General features: G+C 46.2%; 2 protein-coding genes across 4 annotated transcripts in view; both read right to left on the bottom strand.

Annotated features, from left to right (window-relative positions):
- R3HCC1 (R3H domain and coiled-coil containing 1) overlaps window positions 1-23,246 on the bottom strand; it is a 222,898-nt gene that overhangs the window by 25,856 nt on the left and 173,796 nt on the right. The gene's annotated exons all lie outside the window — the stretch shown is intronic.
- On the bottom strand, window positions 1,035-20,083 carry CHMP7 (charged multivesicular body protein 7). 3 transcript variants are annotated; one of them, XM_050801439.1, is made up of 11 exons: window positions 19,844-20,083; window positions 16,087-16,826; window positions 13,678-13,849; window positions 7,405-7,590; window positions 6,251-6,384; window positions 4,767-4,815; window positions 4,399-4,518; window positions 4,021-4,119; window positions 3,725-3,785; window positions 2,721-2,900; window positions 1,035-2,504 (listed from the first exon to the last, which is right to left on the bottom strand). In XM_050801439.1, the coding sequence occupies exons 2-11, from the start codon at window positions 16,383-16,385 to the stop codon at window positions 2,443-2,445; spliced, it is 1,362 nt and encodes a 453-aa protein (XP_050657396.1). In that variant the 5' UTR covers window positions 16,386-16,826; window positions 19,844-20,083; the 3' UTR covers window positions 1,035-2,442. The 3 variants fall into 3 exon arrangements, with proteins under 3 accessions (XP_050657396.1, XP_050657395.1, XP_050657397.1); XM_050801438.1 differs by having other exon boundaries at window positions 19,812-20,083; XM_050801440.1 differs by lacking the exons at window positions 16,087-16,826; window positions 19,844-20,083 and adding an exon at window positions 15,532-15,848.

Genomic DNA, 23,246 nt, shown 5'->3' on the forward strand with positions numbered 1-23,246 from the left:
GGAGGCTGAGGTGGGAGGATTGCTTGATCCTAGGTCGAGGCTACAGTGAGCCACGATCTCACACTGCACTCCAGCCTGGGTGACAGAGCAAGATCCTGTCTCAAAAAAAAAAAAAAAAAAAAAGAGAGAGAGAAAACTCTCAAGAGGAGTGAATCCCTCCGCGGTGCTGACTCCTCAGGCCACTCAGCCCTGATTGCCCAGCTGTGGGAATCCCATGCTGGCAGCTGCAGCCGCCGCCACCAGAGTCCTGTAGATGACCCCTTCTTGTTCTCTGCTCCCAGCAGACTCAATAGCTCCTTTTAATTTCCTGTAGCACAGCAAAGAATAAGACTGGATCATTTAACAGGATTCTTCAGTGGCTCAGGATAGCGAAAGAAAAAGCAACCTTAAACCAGACTAACAAGGCTCACCAGGTCCAGGCCACTTCCTTCCAGCGGAAGGAATGGAACAGCGGTTCTGCCCTCTCTTTGGCTGGGCCTGTGAACTCCAGTCCCTCTCGCCCTTCTCACCAGGTCCTTTAGATTCTCCCAGGGCTTTCTGAGCCGCTGCTCTCACCACCTTTTCCTGGCCAGTTCACCTCTGACTTACCTGGAGCTGCAGACCGAGTGCTGCAGCCAATTGTTTCGCCTGTTCCTAATGCTGCCCTCAGCCTCAAAGCCCATCTCCCTCACAGGGCGTGGCAAACACCATCCCTGGAGGAGGGGCTGAGAAATACCAGTGCCAGACTAAAATATGATACAATCACATGAGCAGAAGAAATTAGGCCACTCATAGAGCCCAGGCACCGGAAAACTGTAGCAAGAGCACACTGCTAAAACCAGGGAGGCCATTCAAAGAGTGAGTTCTCCCCAGGAGAGCTCACTGTGCTCGGCCACTTGGATGGAGCAGCAGCTGCCGCAGCTCAAAGCTCACATGATCAGGCGCTCCACATTCTCCTCTGGACTTCAGAGAAAGAACCAAAGTGTGCAGAAGCTGGAAGCGTGGGGAGGCACGAAGGAACAAGACATTGATACAACCTAAAGAAGAGACGGGACAAGTGTTCCGGTGTTTCTTTTAATTATTTACCAGATAAAAAAGAAAAAAAATAGTGATTGTTTCTCTTCACCCCCAACATTTCCGTTTACCAAGGTCGAGTTGGAGAGAAATTCATTGAACAATGATTTGTGCTCCTGGCCTGGAGCAAATTCTCCTCCTCTGCTCTACGCCACCTCAGGCAGCAGGGACAGGGCAAAGGGCTCCAGGCAGAAATCCTGGCGGCTGGGCAGCGGAGTGGCATTGTGGCTATCATTTCTTCTCACCGTTGCCAGAGCATTCAGACCCCTTCCTGTCTATCCCCCTACCCCGCCCTGCCCCGTCCCTCAGAGGAGGCAGGGAGCGGGGACTGCAGGAAGCAGGACAGGTGCACGGGTGGCCCAGGTAGCTCCCGGCAGATCTGGCAGAAGGCACAGCCCCTGCTTCTATTGCACATCCTGGCTCAGCTCCCCTGCCCCGAGCAGTAGGCCACAAAGTGAAACGCTTTCCAAATTCACAGAGCCCGGTGCTGTGCGCCAGGCTCAAGGAGGGGAGGTGTGTTGTTGTGTGGCTTGTTCTGGAAGATAGGTATGTATTTTTAAGTTATCCCATGATGGGGCCAAGGCCACAGTTTCACCTCTTTAGAAAAGTATAAGGGGTCTGGACATCTCGGGGTCCTGTAGTGACTGGGCCTCTTCCCAGGCGAGTGCAGAGGCCTCGGAAGAAGCTTTCCCCCACCAGCGGACCTCCTGCTGCATCGGATGAAGAGGCAGTGCCCACCGGCCACACCAGCCCCTTCGGACTGTCACGACTCTGGGCCACTTGGGGCGACCTCTTTCTCTGAACACCTGGAGAATTCTGACAAATGACCCTAGAGAAAAACCTTTTACACTACATGTTTCTCCATAAAATGGCAGCTAAGTCCCCTCAAATAAAACCTTGAAGTGTTTCATTCTCATTCTTCTCTTACCAGTGAAATCAAGTGGGGCAGAGTAAGTTATTTAACTGACATTAGCGAGAGGATAAACCCCTCTAAAAAACCACAGGGGGAAGTGGGAACTGATTCAGATTTGGCAAAACTGCAAATCTTTCCCCTTCATAGGCTGGAACGAAGCTGGTGGGTGAAGACAAACTAAGTGTGCCAATGGCAAGAACTGCAGGCTATGAAATGACAGGTCAGACACAGGACTGTATAAATTGTGGCACTATAAAGATGAGAAGGCAGGTCCATAATACAGCTGGGAGCAAGCCTTTGGAGCATCGCTTCCAGAAATTCTATCTGTCCTGTAGTAAGTAGTAGCATCCAGATAAATCAGTAGTTCTCCTTCCTCCTCTTCCAAACACATTCTGAGAGTTTCTTGTTTAAATAACTATGTACACACCCAGCAAGCCTGGTCTCTCTTTTACATGAGGGTCCTTCACTTGAGGGTCCTACAATGGCTTTAGAGTCGGTTCCAATTGCCTTTTCGGAGATTTACTGCTTGGGACCAAACCTGCAAGGCAAAGAAATGACTGAACACTATAACAGGAAAATCTTGAAGATGAAGGCATTCCAGTGTTTATGAGACTGAGTCTTAATATAAACAAACCCTCAACTCCCTATAGGGCTCTGGTACTCTGGCAAATTGAGTAATTGGGCTTGGGCCCATCAACTCTGTCAGCCAGAAGGCCACATGCCCGTCCTGAGGCCTTGGAAAACAGCTCCATACCTCCCTCTGATAAGGACAGTTTCTCAAGTTCAGCTTCAAGTTCAGCATCTGAGATCCTAGGGTTAGGCACACTGTTGGTAAAATGCCTATTGCGGGGGTTGTCAGGCAGATCCAAAGGTTCTTTGGTGGTATCCTGAAGGAGGATGTCCAATTCCTTCTCCAGTTCTTCACTGTCAAAATCTGGAAATTAAAGAGAACATAAAGATGCATAAACTCCAGGGAGAAATGCATTAATGAGTACAGGACTGAGGTTACCAAAACTCCGCTTAGCTTTTCAAAAGATGCCAGGCCTCCTTGCAAATTAAAAAAAAATCCCGGAAGTCAGGAAACTGAGGGTAGCTTCAAGCAGAGACGCTTCTTCCACACTCAGAGTTAAGTCACCAAGGAGGTGTATTCTGTTAACCCCATGGACCTGACCCTGATTCCCCTTGCCCTTGAAGGAGGATCCTCCAGTCGGAAGCCTTGTGAATGAGGAATGCCGGAGCACAGATGGCTCATGAGCACAGCTGTCAAGGAGGAAATGGCAATTCCCTGATTGCTCCTGCAGATGGGCCCCAGGGAGGGCAGGCTAGGAGAGGCCTGCCTGCAGCCGGAAAAGCAAATCTACCGTCAAACTCATCACAGCACAGGGAAACGAAGTCTTCTAGGATGAAAAGAAGAAACAATTGCTTTGGGCCAGGCATGGTGGCTCATGCCTGTAATCCCAGCACTTCGGGAGGCGGAGGCAGGCGGATCACGAGGTCAGGAGTTCGAGACCAGCCTGACCAACATGGTGAAACCCCATCTCTACTAAAAATACAAAAATTAGCCCGGTGTGGTGGTGTGCGCCTATAATCCCAGCTACTCAGGAGGCTGAGGCAGGAGAATCGCTTGAACCCAGGAGGCGGAGGTTGCAGTGAGCCGAGAATGTGTCACTGCACTCCAGTCTAGGTGACAGAGTGAGACTCCATCTAAAAATAAATAAATAAATAAAAAAAATAAAAATAACCACCTTGTCCACTCACCTAAGCCATTGGTTACCCCACCAGCCAGAGTCTGAGAAACTTCATCCTGGGTGTCACAGAGCTGTAAGAGACAAGTGCAAAGCCCTGAGTTGGGCATGGTGGCTCTGAGCATCTCAGGCTTCGGTGGAAAATATCTAGGGTGACAAAGCAATCCTGCCCCAAATGAGAATCAAGAAAAGCTTCCTCAAGTTCACAAGGTCACAAGTCAAGTTTCATTAAAGAGGATGTACAATGAAGTCAAATCTGTCCTCTGTCACTTCCTTCTCTGTGTCTCCCTCCCTGGCCCCTTTCTGTACCTCTTGGATCTGATCCACAAGGCTCTCTGCCTTCTCCACTGTGACATCCTTCATGGAGAGTTTGAGTGCTCCCACCCCAGCCTGGTAGGCATTAAAAACCTAAAGACAAAGCAAAGCTATCAGTGCATATGACAGACATTTGGCAAAATACAGACAATATTGTTTCAACTCCAAAAGGCAGCTTTGGGGTTTTTTGGGCACCCAATCTCAATTTACCCTATACCCACTGAGGCCAAACCTCCTGACTGGAAAGACAAAGGCAACCCCAGCTACATCCCGAAAGAACCCAGGGATCCTCCAAACGGCAAAGCCGAAGCTGCAAGTGACCAACACCCACGGAGAGACCAGCTGAGTGCTGGAGTAGGGGGGAGTGGCTACCATTTGATCTGTCTGGGAGGCATAGATCCGGTCCAGGATGCCTTGAACAGTGTCCAGCTTGGCATGCAAGGCCTCGATGCGCTTCTCTGTCCGTTGCTTGGCCTTGAGAGACCTCAGTGCCTGGGGGGCATGGAGACTTGGGTCAGTGCTGAACTGGGAAGCCAAAGGGCAAGAGGAAGACAGCCCTTCCCAGACCCTAAGGCCGTCCCAGCCTTCTTCCCTCCCGTCTGTAAAATAAGCCGTGGTGCCTGGGCCCCTGCAGACTCTGTCCCCCTCAAAACCCCAGCAGGCTGCTCTCGGAACTGCTGGGCATCGCTCCAGGCCTGTCCTGGGGCACTGCTATGGGGCTGGAGGAGACAAGAACTCACCAGCTGCTTCTTTCCTGCTCGGCATGCCCGGCGGGCTTCTTCTTTACACCTAGAAACAGAGGGACAGATAAGATGACTGAGTCACAGGACGGGAGGGGCAGGGTCCCAAAGGGTCCCTGAGAGCAGCACTCAAGTCAAGGTGGTTTTAAATCTGAAGACTAAACCCACTCTGCCCAGTGGCAAGAAAAATGATGCTGAAGGTCAAAAACTCTTGTGGCAAGTCAACAGGCAGCTCAAGCAGGCTGACTGAGGACAAGCTTTTTCTACCCACCACGACAGAACATGCAAACAGGGCACCTCGTACATGTCTTCCCAATTTGGGGAGACAGGGAATGAACTGTTAACACCAACAATGACCTTGGACACATCCCTCTGCCTCCCAACAAGGCGAGGCTTTCCCAACTGGAAGACAGACTTCAATGTCTGTGTCCCCCTGCCGGAGTGTGTGTCTTTATCAGGGATTCCTTGTACAGTCATCCAGGGGAAAGGGCAGGGGAAGGGCCCCTCAGAAAGACCTCTGCAAAGGCAGGAAACTGTCTTGTCCACGCCTATATCCCCAGTCCCTAAGACAATGCCTAGCTCAATAAATATTAGTTGAATGGATACTGGTAAGGAAGAGCATAAACATTACACTCACAGTCATGGTCTGTGGGGGAAGAATTAAGACTCGTGTTTTCAGCTGGGCACAGTGGCTCACCCCAGCAATGCCAGCACTTTGGGAGGCTGAGGTGGGAGGTGGGAGGCTTGCTTGCGCCGAGGAGTTTGAGACCAGCCTGGGCAACACGGTGAGACCCATCTCAACAAAAAATTTAAAAACTAGCCAGGCATGGTGGTGCGCACTTGTGGTCCCAGCTACTGAGGAGGCTAAGGCAGGAAGATTGTTTGAGCCCAGGAGTTTGAGACTGCAGTGAGCTAAGATCGTGTCACTGCTCTCCAGCCTGGGGCATAGTGCAAGACCCTGTCTCAATTTAGGAAAAAAAAAAAAAAAAAAAAAAAGGCCAGGCACAGTGGCTCACGCCTGTAATCCCAGCACTTTGGGAGGCCAAGATGGGCAGCTCACGAGGTCACAAGATTGAGACCATCCTGGCTAACACAGTGAAACCCCGTCTCTACTAAAAATATAAAAAAATTAGCCAGGCGTGGTGGCAGGTACCTGCAGTCCCAGCTACTCAGGAGCCTGGGGTAGGACAATGGTGTGAACCCAGGAGGCGGAGCTTGCAGTGAGCCGAGATCACACCACTGCACACCAGCCTGAGTGACAGAGCAAAAAAAAAAAAAAACGAAAGAAAAGGCCTCATTTTTTTTTCTCTTTTGTGATATTCTGTGCTTTCTATGATTTCTGCATTGAGCAGTGAGTACTTCTGTAATTAGCTTAAAAAAAAAAAAAAAACCTATCTTTTTAAAAGCCCACATACAGTAACATTTTGCTGGCTCTGGGGGCCAGCCACAGTGGGGAGGGGGCTCAGCTAGGGGTTAAAAGTTACCTCTCTGCTTCCTGGGATAAGGACTCCACTTTGCGCGAGAGAAGCTGTTCACTCTGCATCAGCTGGTACACCCCAACGTCTACGTCATTTACTGGAGAGACCTTGGCATGTGGCCCCCGGGCAAACTTCACAATCTGAGGGACAGGGAGAAATTACTACTGCTGCTACCACAAAGGCTGAGAACTTCCCAAGCAGGAGTGCTGGTGGGCATATGAGAACAGCAGGCCCCCCTTATCCATGGGGGATACATTCCAGTGAATGGAACCCCCCGTGGATGCCTGAACCCTCGGAGAATATTGAACCCTATATATACAGCTATGCAAACATTTTTCCTTCTTCACAGTTTTTCCTATAGGAGATTCATTCTTACTGTAGATCCTAGCAACCTCAGCAAATGATATTTTGTCTTCCTTATTTAGTCCAGAACTTTCACCTTTTCACTTAAAGGAAGCACCTGACAGCTTCTCTTTGGTAAATCTGGACTGCCAGCACCACTGCTCTTGTGCTTTGGGGCCATTATTAAGTACAATAGGCCAGGCACGGTGGTTCACACCTGTAATCCTAGCACTTCGGGAGGCCGAGGCAGGAGGATCACTTGAGGTCAGGAATTCAAGATAGCCTGGCCAAATGGTGAAACCCCTTCTCTACTAAAAATACAAAAATTAGCCAGGCGCTGTGGCGCATGCCTGTAATCCCAACTACTCGAGAGGCTGAGGCAGAAGAATCGTTTGAACCTGGGAGGTGGAGGCTGCAGTGAGCCGAGATTGTGCGATTGCTGGGCGACAGCAAGATTCTATCTCAAAAAAAAAAAAAATAGTACAATAAGGGTGGCTTGAACACAACCACTGCAGTGCCATGACAGTCAATCTGATGACTGAGACAACTCCTAAGTGACTCAGGCAGGGAGATGCTGGACAAAGGGGGGATGAGCATTCAGGCGGAATACTACGAGGTCCCATCACACTACTCAGAACAGTGCACAACTGAAATCTATGGAACTGTTAATGTTTGGAATTTTCCACTTATTATTTTTGGACCGTGGTTGACTGCAGGTAACGAAACTCTGGAAAGCAAAATCTCAGATAAGGGGTCGCTACTGTATGTACTGAATCAATCACCGCTGAGTCAGAGAATGAACAGGTGAGCCTCCGTACCTTCTCCCCGTTCTGCTCGAGGACTGTGACCCTCTTCTCCTTCTGCAGCTGCAGCAACACCAAGTAGAAGGTCCTCTCATCTGGGCAGGAGTTAGCGCAGAGGGTGCTGAGCTCTGACAGGGCCACCACGGGGTGGGAGGAGAGGGGCGAGTTCTGATACAGACGATACACCTCCTCAGCCTTTTCCTGCGGGAAAGGCAACATGGGCTGACAGGCCCTGGCCACTGCCACAGGACGCAGGGACCCTGACCCTGAGCTTCAAAACCATGACCACACAAGGCAAGCACCCGGGAATCCCAAGCCCATCCTCCCCAAGTAGCGGCTTTTTAAAAAGGAGGAAGGATCTGTGTTTTTAAGCCTTGGAGGAAAGTTTGGTGACTCCATATGAAATGCACATGAGATGCTGGGAGCCAGCTCTGCACTGCACGTCCACTGGGGATTTTACACTCCTGCCTCTCTCTGGTCTGTGGTTTCCCAAGGGAAGACTGAGGAGGTGAGCTGAAGTAGAACATCTGTGAAAGAGACCTGAGGCCTGATTTCCAGCCCAGCCTGGGTGACGCTGGGCCAGTCACAGCCTCACTAGTCCTCAGTATCACTCTCTGAAGAGGGTGGATGAAATGATATCTAATTCCCTTCCAATTGTAGTCTCTCCATTTTCCTGCCAATTGGCTATACTGCAAACACAAACATTACTGAGTCTGTAAAGAGTCTTAAGGGAAAAGGGCCAGGCATGGTGGTTCATGCTGGTAATCCCAGCACTTTGGGAGGCGGAGGCAGGCGGATTACCTGAGGTCAGGAGTTCGAGACCAGCCTGGCCAACATGGCAAAACCCCGTCTTTACTAAAAATACAAAAAACATTAGCCGGGTGTGATGGTGGGCCCCTATAATCCCAGCTACTTGGGAGGTTGAGGCAGGAGAATCACTTGAACCTGGGAGGCAGAGGTTGCAGTGAGCTGAGATTGTGCCACTGCACTCCAGCCTGGGCAACAAGAGCAAAACTCTGTTTCAAAACAACACAAAACAAAAAACAAAGAAAAGTATATGATAAACAGATGGGATAAGATTAGTGACAAGACTAAGAAATGTAAGTTCCAAGAAACAATGTCACTATTTTGCTCATACATGGAAATTACTACCAGAAACAAGAAAGACTTACTGAGGTGTGCATGGGATGCTGTGAAAATACAGGAAAAGACTGCCTGGGGATTCAGGATTTCTTGGAAAAAAAAAAAAATGTTTAGCAGAATTCTGAAGATGAGCAAGCTGCTAGGTGAAGAGGTGAAAGGGGTATCTCGGGAAGAGAGAGGAACATAAGTATAGAAGGGTGGGTCAATGTGGCACGTGTACAAATGTAGAGGGGAAAGGAAAGAGAGGAGAAGCACTCCTATGTATATACATACATATATATATATATATATATTTTTTTTTTTTTTTTTTTTTTTGAGATGGAGTCTCGCTCTGTCGCCCAGGCTGGAGAGCAGTGGCTGGATCTCTGCTCACTGCAAGCTCCACCGCCTCCCGGGTTAACGCCATTCTCCTGCCTCAGCCTCCCTAGAAGCTGGGACTACAGGCGCCCGCCACCATGCCCAGCTAATTTTTTTGTATTTTCAGTAGAGACGGGGTTTCACCGTGTTCGCCAGGATGGTCTCGATCTCCTGACCTCGTGATCCACCCGCCTCGGCCTCCCAAAGTGCTGGGATTACAGGCGTGAGCCACCGCGCCTGGCCAAGCACTCCTATATTATAGAAAGTATAATATCTTATGATGATCCTTTATTCTGTAGATGGTGGGTGGTCACTGAAGAAAACTGACATTGCTAGATTAACAGAAAGCTAACTGCTAATTGGGATAGGATGGATTGTAGAGTTAAGATTAGAGGCAAGGAGACCATTTACACAGGAGATTATGTGGGGTTGAACAACAGACTATTTGAATAATAGACACAGAAAGAGGAGTGGTGGAGCCAAACAAAATTCAGAAGATAACACTGGTAACTGGATACAGGGTTGGAGGAGAAAGTTGAGAGGAAAGTCACCATGGATTGAGTGACTGATGGATGTGACGCTATTAATAGCAAAAAACACAGGAGGAAAAGACTAGTTTAAAGGAAAGACAAAATATCTCATCTTGGATATGATGTTTTAAGATGTCTGACAGAGGCCAGGCACGGTGATTCACACCTATAATATAGCACTTCGGGAGGCTGAGGTCAAGAGTTTGAGACCAGTCTGGCCAACATGGTGCAATCCCATCTCCACTAAAAAAATACAAAAAAATTAGCTGGGCATGGTGGCAGCGCCTGTAATCCCAGCTACTTAGGAGGCTGAGGCAGGAGAATTGCTTGAACCCGGGAGGCGGAGCTTGCAGTGAGCCAAGATTGCGCCACTGCACTCCAGCCTGGGCAACAGAGCGAGACTCCATCTGAAAATAGACAAATAAATAAATAAAAAAGATGTCTGAGAGATATCCAAAAATATATATACAACATATAAGTGGATATACAAATCTGAAACTCAAAGGAGACGGCAGGACAGTGATACAATGGTTGAAAGTCCTCAGCATATCCACGGCAAATATCCAAGGACACTCAGGGAGGAAAGTAATAAGCTGAAGGAAGATCACTGTTTAGGAAGTGAAGGAACCCACAAAAGAGAGCCAGCAGGACTGCTTTGGGGGAACCAAGGAGAGCTTGCTGCATCATGTAAACAAATTCAAGGAAATTAGACATTTTAAGAAGCGACTCGTCAATGGTGTCAAAGGGTGGAAAAGAGCCTAGTAAGACACAGACATTGAGTTTTCATGGATTCGACTGCCCTACCAGATACTAACTGCACAGTAACCACACACAAATAAATTAACGTTATACGACATCAAGAAAAAATACTGAGACAACTGGCCATCCATTTGGAAGAAGAGCTTTTCCCCACCACACACACAAAAATAAGTATTGAAGTAACGACATGTAAAGGGAAAAACTTAAAGTACAAAGTAATAAAAGAATACCCACTTAAGCTTGAGTCAGAAGATGCCTTCCTAAAGAAGACCTGAAATTCAGTAGCCATACGGAAAAGTTTGAGACATCTGACTACAGAAATATGAACCCTTCTATATGGTAAAAGACATCATAAATAAAAATTAAGCAAGCAACAGACTGGGAAACAATATTTACATCCTTAATACTAAATACATTATACGTATCTATCTCTAATACATAAAGAATACAGATTAACATAAAAGATAGCACAATACGGCCGGGCGTGGTGGCTCACACCTGTAAGCCCAGCATTTGGGAGGCCAAGGTGGGCGGATCACGAGGTCACGAGATTGAGACCATCCTGGCTAACAAGGTGAAACCCCGTCTCTACTAAAAATACAAAAAATTAGACGGGTGTGGTGGCGGGCACCTGTAGTCCCAGCTGCTCAGGAGGCTGAGGCAGGAGAACGGTGTGAGCCCGGGAGGTGGAGCTTGCAGTGAGTGGAGATCACGCCACTGGACTCCAGCCTGGGAGACAGACTCCATCTCAAAAAAAAAAAAAAAAAAAAGATAACACAATATGAAACAGGCAAAGGATATAAACAGACAATTTACAGAAGGGGATATGTAAATGGCTAGTACATAGGTGAAAAAAATGCTTAATTCACAAACAGGACGTATCATTTTTTTTCCCAATAAGTTGGTAAGATTGAAAAGACTGATATTATCCAGTGCTGATAAGGATGTGGGGAGACTGGACTATAGAATCTTGATGAAAGTGCAACTTATTACAAACTTTTGAAAAGTAGTTTGGCAATTTTTGTTAAAATTTAAAAAGTACATAGGCATTTCTGAAAATCAATTCCACAAAAATAAAGGGAGAAGTACATAGATCTCTGCCCAAGTGGCATTTTTTTGTAATGGAAAAATGGAGAGAGAAATCGGAATGACTTAAATGTCCATCTGCAGAGCACCTGTTGCATAAATTGTGGCATATCAATAGATTATCATGCAGGCATCAAAAAGAATCAAGTAAATCCATACTGTGTAGGGCCTGGAAAGAGGCACCTGATATAATGCAGTGGAAGAAAACAAAGCAGATTGCACACCGATTCCATTTCTAGAAAAAAATGGAGTGATGTGTACACATGTGTCTGTGTGTATATATTCATTCACTCGACAGGGATCTGTTGACTGTCTATCAGGTACCAGGCACCAGGCACTGCTCCCAGGGTCCCAGGGCCCATGGCACTGTTCCCTTCTAGCAGGAAAGACAGACAAGAAACAAGTGAATAAGATTTTCAGGAAGAACTAGAGTTGACAAGGCCATTAAGGAAACATAAGTCTGTAAACATACACACTCACACACTCACACAAATGTGAAGAGAGTGCCCAAAGAGAGAAAAGTTGGATGAACAGAAAGAAAACTTTCATTTCTTTGTATTTTTTTTTTAATAACAAAATAACAGACAATGTTTGCTTTTTTGTATTTTTCAGTACCATCCAAAAGTAAAAAGTTACTGGCTGTTTCTCTGTCTGGACTCGGGAAAACCAATTTACATCAAGAGCAGGCTTGTTTTGTTTGCAAACCTCACCTGTGGGGATCCACGGGTCTGCCTCTCCTCCGCCCCAGGCTGGAGGACAATGTGAGATGAGAGGCAGACTCAAATCATCCTGCAGTCTTTGCGGGGACCTTGACTGAGCCCTGGAGACCAGGGCACCGGGCAGGGGAATAACCGCGTGGGTGCGGGGAGGGCGTGTAGATGGAGCAAACGGGCTGCCCCTGAAGAAAATGTGGGCTGCTTAGTCAAAGTCCTGGGGGACAGCGAGACATTGGCAGATTTGGGAGACCTCTTCCTCCATCTGAGGCAGAGTGCGCTGGAGTCTCTCACGGTGAGGAGAAACGAGTGCGTCTCTTGGGGTGGGGGTGGGGATTCTGGGCTGGCTCCAGCTGTGTGAAGCCTCTAGGGCTATGCAAGGGCCCTGAGGTCAGGCTTGGTCTGTGAATTTCAAAAATACTCTCTGCAATGTACTTTGGCCACCAGGTGCTCAGTCAACTTTGTAGACACACACACACACACACACACACACACACACAGAGAGAGACTCATCCACAGCATCCGGGTGGAGGGGGTGGTTGAAGCAGGTCTGCACCGGGTGACAGAGTGAATGGGAGGTGAGGAAATGGTGACGCAAAGGTCAGCTGAGAAGAAAACAGCAGTCACTAGGTAGGGCCCAGGTACCACAAAAGAGACAATCCGTGTTCAGAAAAGCACGAGTGGGTTTGGGTTTACAGGCTGAGAGGGAGATGGAACATACCGGGCAAGAGGCCAGCCAATGGGACAAAGGGACAAGAGGGGCAGACGCACAGCAGACGAGGGGCAGAGGAAGGACACTACACTCTGAGCACAGAAGGAGGTGGGCTCTGAGGAGGTCAGGCTTGGGGTAGGAGGACAGAAAACTGAAGGCCAACTCAGGAACCCTGAGTCTACCTTCTCAGTGAAGTGCCTGCAGAGAGGAAAGAGGACACAGCGTGTGAGGGGACAGAGAGAAAGAAAAATGAGGCTGTGGTGTGGCTCTGAGGGCCTCCCACAGCTGGGGACTGTGAAGGGGACCTCAGTCTGATGACAGGTGATTTTCTCCAGCAGGGGTGTTAGACCCCATGTGGCTGATCTAGGGCTATGGATTTGCTGGGAGTCTCCTGGTGTGGACCAAAGGAGATGCAAAGGAGCTGAGGGTGTTGCTGAGGAAGGGAGTGGAGCAATGAGCCATGCGATTAAGGCTGTGGGGAAGGCAGGCCGGGAGGAGGCTGACTGACCAGGAGGCTAGGACGGGACCATGGCCCCAGTGGCCTCTTCAAGGGAGAGGAGCATGTGCAGCAGAAGGCAGGCCATCAGAAAGCTGGAAGGGGAAAGGGCACGGTCACAAAGTAGGAAAGCGGAGCTGAGTGCGCCAGTTCACAGGTGGCAATACCGAAAGCCACAAGGTCCTCAGGAATCCTGAGAAACTCCTGTCAGTAAACTACAGAAGGCAAAGCATTTCCTAAACGGCTGCTTAACATGAATCCCTACAGATACTAGAAAATAATCCACTATTAGTTGCTGAAAATTCCCAGACAAAGGCTAACCCTTGAAATGTACAAGTCCCACTAATGAATATACAAAGCGCAAGTACAAGGGAGGGCAGATAAACTCAGTTATCAACTCAGTCACCATGTAAAAAAGAACGCACCCAAGGGACGTGGAGGATGCTATGATCACATCAGGTGACACCCAGACACCCCCTTCTGAGTACCCACCTTCAACAGCTCCACAGCGACAAGGACCTCCTCGGCTGGAACCTTATTATCTCCCAGCATGTTAGAAAGAGTCCACTTGAGAGGCTTCAGCAGGAAGACCCCGACCCCCCAGGAGATCCAGCTGCTGTCTACACTGGCCATGAAGTCTGACTCCCGCTGCAGCTCCCCTCGACTGCAGGGAAGAAAAAGAAGGGCGTGTAGTAGCACTTAATGCAATATCCCATTCCAGTCTCCAGCTCCCCCTTTACCCCAAAAGAGGAATTTTATCATCATCATCACTACCATTTACTAAGCACCTACGCTGTGCCAACTACATGCAGCATTGTTTATACTCCAGCTCTAAGCCTCACAACACCTCTGCATAGGAGGCGGTGTTATGAGCATTTTAACAAATGAGAAAACTGAGGGACTCAGAAGGTAAGCAGAGAGGTCAAATCTACACCACGATAGAGCTGGAACCAAAAGGCAAGTGCCCCACTAAGACAACAGAAACACAGGCAGCTTCTGAGCCTTCGCTGAGATTTTCTTTTACAAATGGTGCTCAAAACAATCAAATGAAAATAAATCACTGTCGAGTGCAAGACACAAGGAAGAAAACAAAGATGTACACAGAAAGACTTCGTGCTCTTCCAAGGCAAGGGTGGGGATACGATGTATATGTAAGTATATGTAAGTATTTCGTGGTGCTGGTAACAGTTAACAGCAGCTCAATTTATTAAATGCTTGCTGCTGGCCAGTCACTATGCTGAAGGCTATATAAGGAATATCTCTTCAAATCCTCACAATAAACCTAGGTACAATTATCATCACCATTTTAGAATTTGTCAAACTGAGAGTTAAAGACAGCATAAAATTTGTGCAGGGCCACATAATTTAGCAAATGGCAGAGCCAGGATTCAGGCCTAGGCCAGTTGGCCCTCAAGCTAAGCTGTTAACTATTAGGTTGGTGCAAAAGTAATTGTGGTTTTTGATACTACTTTTAATACTAATACTATGCCACGTCGCCTCTGTGGAGAAGTATCACCCTCAGAAATTCTTCAGGACCCAGGTAAGCAACAGGAAGCTTCAGTGGAGCGTCAGCAGTCAGGAGAAGAGACTTTAATACCATCGATGTATTAAAGTGTCTGGATCGGAAGTGAAAGATCGTCACCCTTCTACAGTAAGGAGGTCCATTCTGGTCTCATCCCTCACTGACTTCTTCAACTACTGTTTCTCCTGTTTCCTACTTCAGGCATGAACAAAAACGGTTTCCACTGTACACATTCTCCGAAAGCCTTGCTGGCCAGGTGCAGTGGCTCAACGCCTGTAATTCTAACACTTTGGGAGGCCGAGGTGGGAGGATCGCTTGAGTTCGGGAGTTCGAGACCATCCTAGGCAATATCAATGTCAGCCAATGGGAAGGTACTGAGAACAAAAGTAGAGAAGGGAGAGCTCTTAATCAGAAAGAGCAGCAAACTAAAAAAAAAGAAAAAGAAAAAAAGAAACAAACAAAAAAAACACATCAGAGTTGACTTTCTCCCTCCTTCACTGAGAAGGGTATCACGCTAGGCTGGTCTCAGAATGATACGTACATTGAACTGCAAATGACTTATCCAAAGACCAGGTATCCAGTCCCGGTATCAGCTTTAACCACCTGTGTAACTCTGAGGAAGTCACTTGATCTCTCTGAAACTCAGTTTCCTCTTCTGTCTGCTGAGGATAATCTACCACCGCACCACAAGACCGCTGAGTGGGTCAAATGGTGCATACAAAGTATCAGCATGCTGCCAAGCACTGTACATCTATTAGTTATCAATGTTACCCCTCAGATACCGCCAAAACACTGCACCTGTCACACACGTATCTCCTACAGACCTTTTAAGGGCACTCAGATACTCAGCAAAGCCCTCGTTCTCCTTCACGTCCTCTCTGCTCCAAAAAGCCTGTGCCAAGGACAAGCCAGACGCATGAGCTGTGCCAGGGGTTGTTGGCAAGATGCCTACAGGCCTCTTCCCCACGAATGCCCGCTTTTTAGCTCTGACCTTCTCTAGGTTAATGAATACTATCTCTTAGACCTTCTGCTCCACGGGCCATTCAAATTTGGAGGCTCTTACGAAATAACTACATAACGGGGTCCCAGTTCAAGCAAATCACTGTCACCTTTGCTAGGCTGGTTTCTCTGGAACTCATCTAATGGGACTATCCCCGACCCCAAATCTTCCCCCAGACCCCCCCTTCCTCTCCCTCCAATCCTCCCTAGCCCGGCCTCCTTATTTCCCTTCTTCGCCTTCTGAACCCACACTGGATGCCTTCTCTGGGCCAGACACTGGGCTGGGCGCAGCGCACTGTGCAGAGAACAGGACCAGGGCCCGGCCCTCGGAGAGCTGCCCCCGCCCGCCCTCGTGACCCCGGCCCCGGCCCGCCCCTCACCGCAGCAGGTCCTGCAGCACCGTGGCCAGCCCCAGCGGGACGCTCCCCTTGCGTTGAAAGGCCTCCTGCAAGTCCCGCAGACGCAGGCGCACCACCCCCTGGCGGCGGCTGTGGCTCAGCACCAACGGCGCCCAGAAGCCCATCTTGCTGTCCCAGTCGGTGCTGTTCACCTCGCGACTCCTCTTGAAAGCGGAGAACAGGAAGGACATGCGCTCCTCGTCCTCCTCCCACTCGGGGGGCAGTAGGCCCGCCGGGTCTCCCCCGGCCGGAGCCTCGGCCTCCCGCTCCGGGGACCACATCGGAACCCCCCAGCCCCGGCAAGGCACCGAACACAAGCCCGGCCCTGGTCCCCTTCCGCCCTAGTTCCCTCCCGGCTTCCGTTCCTTGACCACCTCCTTCTCGTTCACACGTCACCGCCGCCCCGAGCATGAAATAAGTTCCGTAAGTCTTCAAGGCGCATGCGTTGCGCTGCGCTCCGTAACCGGGCAGCAGGATGATGAAGTTCTTTTCAGAGAGACACCGAGCGCTTGCGCCGACCCCTCCTCCCACGGTCTTTGTGCGGAAAGAAAGGCTTGCGCCTGCGCGGCAAGTAACTGCAGCTTACGTTCCCTTCAAGATCCTGGAGTTTGGCAAAGCGTTCTACAGCGGCTTCTGACCTGTGGCTTCAGAAAATGGAACGGGGGAATCGCCGCAGAGGGGCGCCAGTGGTGCCCGGACCACCCGGATGGATCCGTGAATCTCTGTATAGAGGGAAATTTATATCAATGAATGTACAAACCAGAAAAGAAGAGAGATCTAAAATAACCTAAGATTCCACCTTGGTAATCTAGAATAAGAACAAATTAAGTTCAAAGTAAACAGAAGAGAAAAAATAAAAGAACAGAAATCAATGAAATTGAAAACAAAATCAAAAGAATATCAACAAAACCTAAAGCTGATATTTTGAAAAGGTCAATGAAATTGATTAACCTCTAGCCTGGCTAACAAAGAGAAAAAACAAATAGTCAATATCAGAAATGAAATAAGGGACATTACTACAGATCCCATGGGCATGAAAATGATAATAAAGGAATCCTATGAATAACTGTATGTCCACAAATTTGATAACCTAGGCGAAATTGACACATTTCTTGAAAGCACACTCTGCCAAAACACACAAGAGGAAACAGACCACTTGAATATGTTTATGTCTAATTAATTGAATCAATAATTAATAACATCCAAACAGAAAGCATTAGGCTCAAATGGTTTCATTTGATAAGTTCTACCAAATATTTAAAAAACAAGTTATGCCAGTTCTGTGCCATCTCTTTTATATGATAGAAACAAAAGGAATACATCTCAACTGAGCCTATGAGGCAAGAATTACCCTAATGCCAAAACCACACAAACGACATTACAGGAAAGAAAAAACACCACCGGGTGTGGTGGCTCACGCCTGTAATCCCAGCACTTTGGGAGGCCAAGGCAGGCAGGTCACGAGGTCAGGAGATTGAGACCATGCTCACTAACTCGGTGAAACTCCGTCTCTATTAAAAACGAAAAAAATTAGCCGGGCGTGGTGGCGGGCGCTTGTAGTCCCAGCTACTCCGGAGGCTGAGGCAGAAGAATGGCGTGAACCCAGGGGGCGGAGCTTGCAGTGAGCGGAGATCACGCCACTGCACTCCAGCCTGGGCGACAGAGCGAGACTCCGTCTCGGAAAAAACAAAAACAAAAACAAACAAACAAAAAACGCAAAATAATATATCTTGTGAATACAGAGGCAAAAATCCTCAATAGAATATTAGCAAATTGAAACCCACAATGTATTGAAAGAATTGTACACCAGGATAAAGTGGAATTTATTACAGCTAGGCAAGGCTAGTTCAATGTTCAAAAATCAATTAATATAATCCACCAATAGGCTAAAGAAAAATCATATGATCATATCGCCAGATGCGGAAAAAGCATTTGACAAAATCCAACACCAGCTCATGATAAAAAGTCTCGGCACTCCAGGAACAGAGGGACACATCCTCCACTTGATAAAGAACATAAGCCAGAACCTTACAGCCAACATAAGAATTAATGGTGAGAACCTAGATCCTTTTCCACTGGAATCAGGAATAACACAAGAATGTCTGCTTACACCATTCCTAGTCAATGCTGTACGGGAAATCCTAGCTAACATAGTTAGCCAAGTAAAGGAAATAAAAGTTGTACAGACTGAAGAGGAAGAAATAAAATGGTATGTCTTTACAAATGACATAATTATCCATGTAGAAAATTGTGAAAGTATTGCCAAATCAATGTCCTGGAACTAAGAAGCCATGAGAACAAGATTGCAGATACAAAGTCAATTTATAAAAGTCAATTCCTTTCCTATATACCTATAATGATCAAGTGGAATATGAAATTAAAAACGCAATACCATTTACATTAGCACTCCCTATAAAAAAATTAGGTAAAAATCTAACAAGATATGTACAAATTCTACATGAGGAAAACTACAAAATTCTGATGAAAGAAATCGACGAAGGACTAAATAAATATAGAGGCATTTTATATTCATGGACAGGAAAACTCAATATTATCAAGATATCGATTCTTCCCAAATTGATCTGTAGATCCAATGCAATTCCAAAATCATGGCTAGTTATTTCGTAGATATCAACAAACTAATTCTAAAGTTTGTGTGGAAAAGCAAAAGACTCAGAAAAGCCAAAATAATATTGAAGAAGTAAGTCAGAGGATGGATACAACCCAACTTCAAGAATTACTATAAATCAACAGTAATCAAGATAGTGTGTTATTGGTTTAAGAATAAACAAATAACTTTGGGAGGCCGAGGCGGGCGGATCACGAGGTCAGGAGATTGAGACCATCCTGGCGAACACGGTGAAACCCCATCTCTACTAAAAATACAAAAAATTAGCCAGGCGTGGTGGCGGGCGCCTGTAGTCCCAGCTACTCGGGAGGCTGAGGCAGGAGAATGGCATGAACCCGGGAGGCGGAGCTTGCAGTGAGCCGAGATTGCACCACTGCACTCCAGCCTGGGCAACAGAGCAAGATTCATCTCAAAAATAAATACATAAAAATAAACAAATAGATAAATGGAACAGAATAGGAATCCCAGAAATAGGCACACATAAATATAGTCAACCGACCTTTCAAAAAAAGAAAGGCAATACAATGGTTCAAAGAGTCTTTTCAACAATGAGCACTGGAACACCTACATGCAAAAACAAAAACAAATCCAGGTACAGATCTTACACCATTCACAAAAGCCAAATCAAAGGGATCATGGACTTAGATGTAAAAACACAAAACAATAAAACTCCTAGAAGACAAAACATCTAGATGACCTTGGGCATCATGATTACTTTTTAGATACAACACAAAAAGCATAATCCATGAAAGAAATAATTGATAAATTAGACATAATAATTATTATTTTTTTTGCTCGGTGAAAGACACTGTGAAGAGAATGTGAAGATAAGCCACAGACTGGTAGAAACTATTTGCAAAAGACATCTCCGATAAAGGACTGTTAATCCAAAACACACGAATAATTCTTAAGACTCAACAAAAAGAAGAATAACCCAATTAAAACATGAATAAAAGATCTGAGCAGACATCTCACCAAAGAAGATATACCAACGGCAAATAAGTATATGATAATATGCTCAATAGCATATGTCATTGGGGAACTGCAAATTAGACAAGAATAGGATACTACTACACACCTATTAGAATGGTGAAAATCCAAAATACTGACCACACCAAATGCTGATGAGGATGCAGAGCAACAGGAACTCTCATTCATTGCTGGTGGAAATGCAAAGTGGTACAGCTATTGTAAGGTCGGCGGAGAGAAAGGACCAGTAGGCTCAAAGTCAGGCAAGCAAGTTTGTTGACCTGCCGGCTTGCTCCATAACCCTCAGAGGAGGCAGCCCAGAGTGTTTAAGGTGAGGGGCTTATATAGGGATTTGAGGGCCTAGGGGCTTTCCGAGGTTAGTCTACATCCTGCAGTTGTTTGTCACTTCTTGCCCCACCTGGCTTAGAGTACCAGGATGTGGTTTGGCCTGGGGGTGGATACAGCTGTACCTAAGTTCTGAGAACTTGGGGCGGAGCCGGCATCTCGGAAGAAATAAGCTGCAGGGTATTTAGGGGAGGGGGCTTGCTGCTTTCTTCTGGGAGCAGGTTGTCTCTGACAGCTACTTTGGAAGACAGTTTGGTCGTTTTTCACAAAATTAAACATTCTTTTACCATGCAAGTTTACTTATAGTTTAACTTTGAAACAAAGATTGTAACAGTCCTTTCCCAAAACAAACCTCCTTACTGCCTGTGGACTAGACTACCTAGACTGCCGCAAGATTAGAAATTATGGTAATTTTGCTAAATAATTCAAGATGTAGCTATTTTCATTAAACCAATATCAATGTCTTATTTATTAATGATTACAGGAGCAGAGGTCATTCTGTCTTGGGCTGGGTTTATAGTTTTGTAAGCTCTGTGCCAAATTTTGACACCTTATAGTATTTGGTAGGGTTAAGTATGAAATTTCTTGATTAATAAATGCAAATAAAAATGTATGCTGGCAATTCTTAAGACATTTCTAATATTACTTTACCAGTAATTTTAAAGCTAGCTTATTTATTAAAGATTTTACTTATCAGATAACTTGAAAAAGCATTTGACCAGTCTTTCCTTTTTCTAATAAAGTACTTGATGTAAATGCTTTTATTTTTTAAGACCATTAATTAGAGCTCTTTTATATATTTTCAGGAGTGCAACATTGTGTACACAACATATAAATACATAGATGTATTAGGCATGTTGATAGAAGAAGTACATCTTACAGATTCACAAAAATGCTTTTTTTCTTTATCTTAGGCGTTCAGATTCCTGATAACCTGTTTCACAACCCTAGGCAGTTGTCAGCTAAATAGTCTTAAATTTGCATATTAAAGGAAACAATTCAAGTGAAAGTCAGATAGCAAAATTTACATTATAAGGTCTGAAGAGAAATTCTGGTGAGCTGGAGGGAAATTAAAACAGATTTAATTGCTAATTTAACATAAAATTATAGAAATTTATCATTGGATTATATAAGGAGATCAATTTTATTTAGATCGGGATTACCAATTCTTTTTTAACTGGATCTCTGAGCTCTGGGAAGAGCCCACACTGAATCCTGGGTCTCCAAAAAGGGAGAATTATTATAAGGCTAGACCACATGATGCTTTTACAGTGCACTTAAAACGTTTTTTTAAACAAAGCATTTCTAAGTGTCTAAACTATACTCTTTCTTAAAAACCCAAGAGTAGCCTCTGTTGCAATAACTGAGTAAAAAAAAATCGGGTGGCCGGGCACTGTAACTCACGCCTGTAATCCCAGCCCTTTGGGAGGCAGAGGCAGGCCGATCACGAGGTCAGGAAATCAAGGACCATCCTGGCTAACAGGGTGAAACCCCATCTCTACTAAAAATACAAAAAATTTGCCGGGCATGGTGGCACACACCTGTAGTCCCAGCTACTTGGAAGGCTGAGACAGGAGAATCGCTTGGACCCGGGAGGCGGAGGTTGCAGTGAGCCAAGATAGTGTCAAGGCATTCCAGCCTGGGCCACAGAGCGAGACTCCATCTAAAAACAAAAACAAAAATAACAACAACAAAAATTCAAAATTTTATTATTATACTTCAGCTAGGACAAATTGCTGCTATTTCAGAAGTACCAAGTATTGGTCGGACACAGTGGCTCACGCCTGTAATCCCAACACTTTGGGAGGCCGAGGCTGGGGGATCACCTCAGGTCAGCAGTTCAAGACCAGCTTGACCAACATGGAGAAACTCCGTCTCTACTAAGAAATACAAAATTAGCCAGGTGTGGTGGCTCATGCCTGTAATCCCAGCTACTCGGGAGGCTGAGGTAGGAGAATTGCTTGAACCCGGGAGGTGGAGGTTGTGGTGAGCTGAGATCACACCATTGCACTCCAGCCTGGACAACAAGAGCGAAACTCCATCTCAAAAAAAAAAAGAAGTACCAAGTATCAAACCAGAAAGGACTTGATTTAGGAACAAAACCTTGGCTGTCATGAATAGGGGGGAAAAAAAGGCAGAAACTTAGCTATTGAACTGCAGAGTGGGGGACAGCCATTGCTTTCAGTTTGGCCTGGCTAGCAAAAAGGTGGCCTTGTTATGTAAATAAAATCCCTTAAGTAGTCAAAATAAAAAATTTTTTTTTCTCTTTTGTTGACCGTTTTTCCCCCCTCACTATACCACCTTTTTTTGTGTATGGGAATTTAGCCATTTCAGAGGCGTTGTTCCCCATAATTTGGAACTTTCCTTCGGATTTGGTCGAGTTGGATAGAGTTGGTCAAACCCAATGGGAGAAAAGTATGAAACAACAAAACAGAAACAAACAAACATCAACAACAACAAAAAACTTAAGCAAAACAAACAGTCTCACAACTTGTATAATTCCTGAGCATGCTAATGGTAAGGAGAAATAAAGACCAGCTGGTTGTTAATCTTAACTTTAGCCAAGATAAACCCCAATTCACTTGCTTATCTAGGGATGGATCTCAGGCTGTAGACCACTCTCTATCATCCTAGAAGCAGAAAAACAAACAAAACAACAACAACAACAACAAACTCACCTTCCCTGTTGGAAGTGAGCTCAAACTCCATAACGGAGTTACCTATCTTCCATCATCATGGAAGCAAGGAAAAGGAAAACTTGCCTTTCTTGTTGGAAGCAAGTAAAACTCCAAAAAAAAAAAAAAAAAAAAGAGTTGTACAACAAAAAAATAAAATAAACTTCAGATTTCGACCAAATTTGGGTATTCTCTTGGTGGGCAGCGGGGTTGGGGGGAGCGGGCTGTGGTGGAGGGTGCATTGCTCTCAGACCTCAGCAAATTGTCCCATTGGTTTGAGCCATAAAGTAAGCTCATGCTGGTACCAAGCACCAATAGGTGTTTGTCAAATCTAGCTTGTCAAAGGCTAGATTTGTCAAAGGTGAGGAGCATGTCCACTCAGAATCCCTTTATGGTTATTAAATATGGACCCAGAAAATCTGAGACAGGTCTCAGTTAATTTAGAAAGTTTATTTTGCTGGCTGGGTGTGGTGGCTCACGCTTGTAATTCCAGCACTTTGGGAGGCTGAGGTGGGCAGATCACA

This window comes from Macaca thibetana, chromosome 8, assembly GCF_024542745.1.
Source record: "Macaca thibetana thibetana isolate TM-01 chromosome 8, ASM2454274v1, whole genome shotgun sequence".
Taxonomy (NCBI): Eukaryota; Metazoa; Chordata; class Mammalia; order Primates; family Cercopithecidae; genus Macaca; species Macaca thibetana.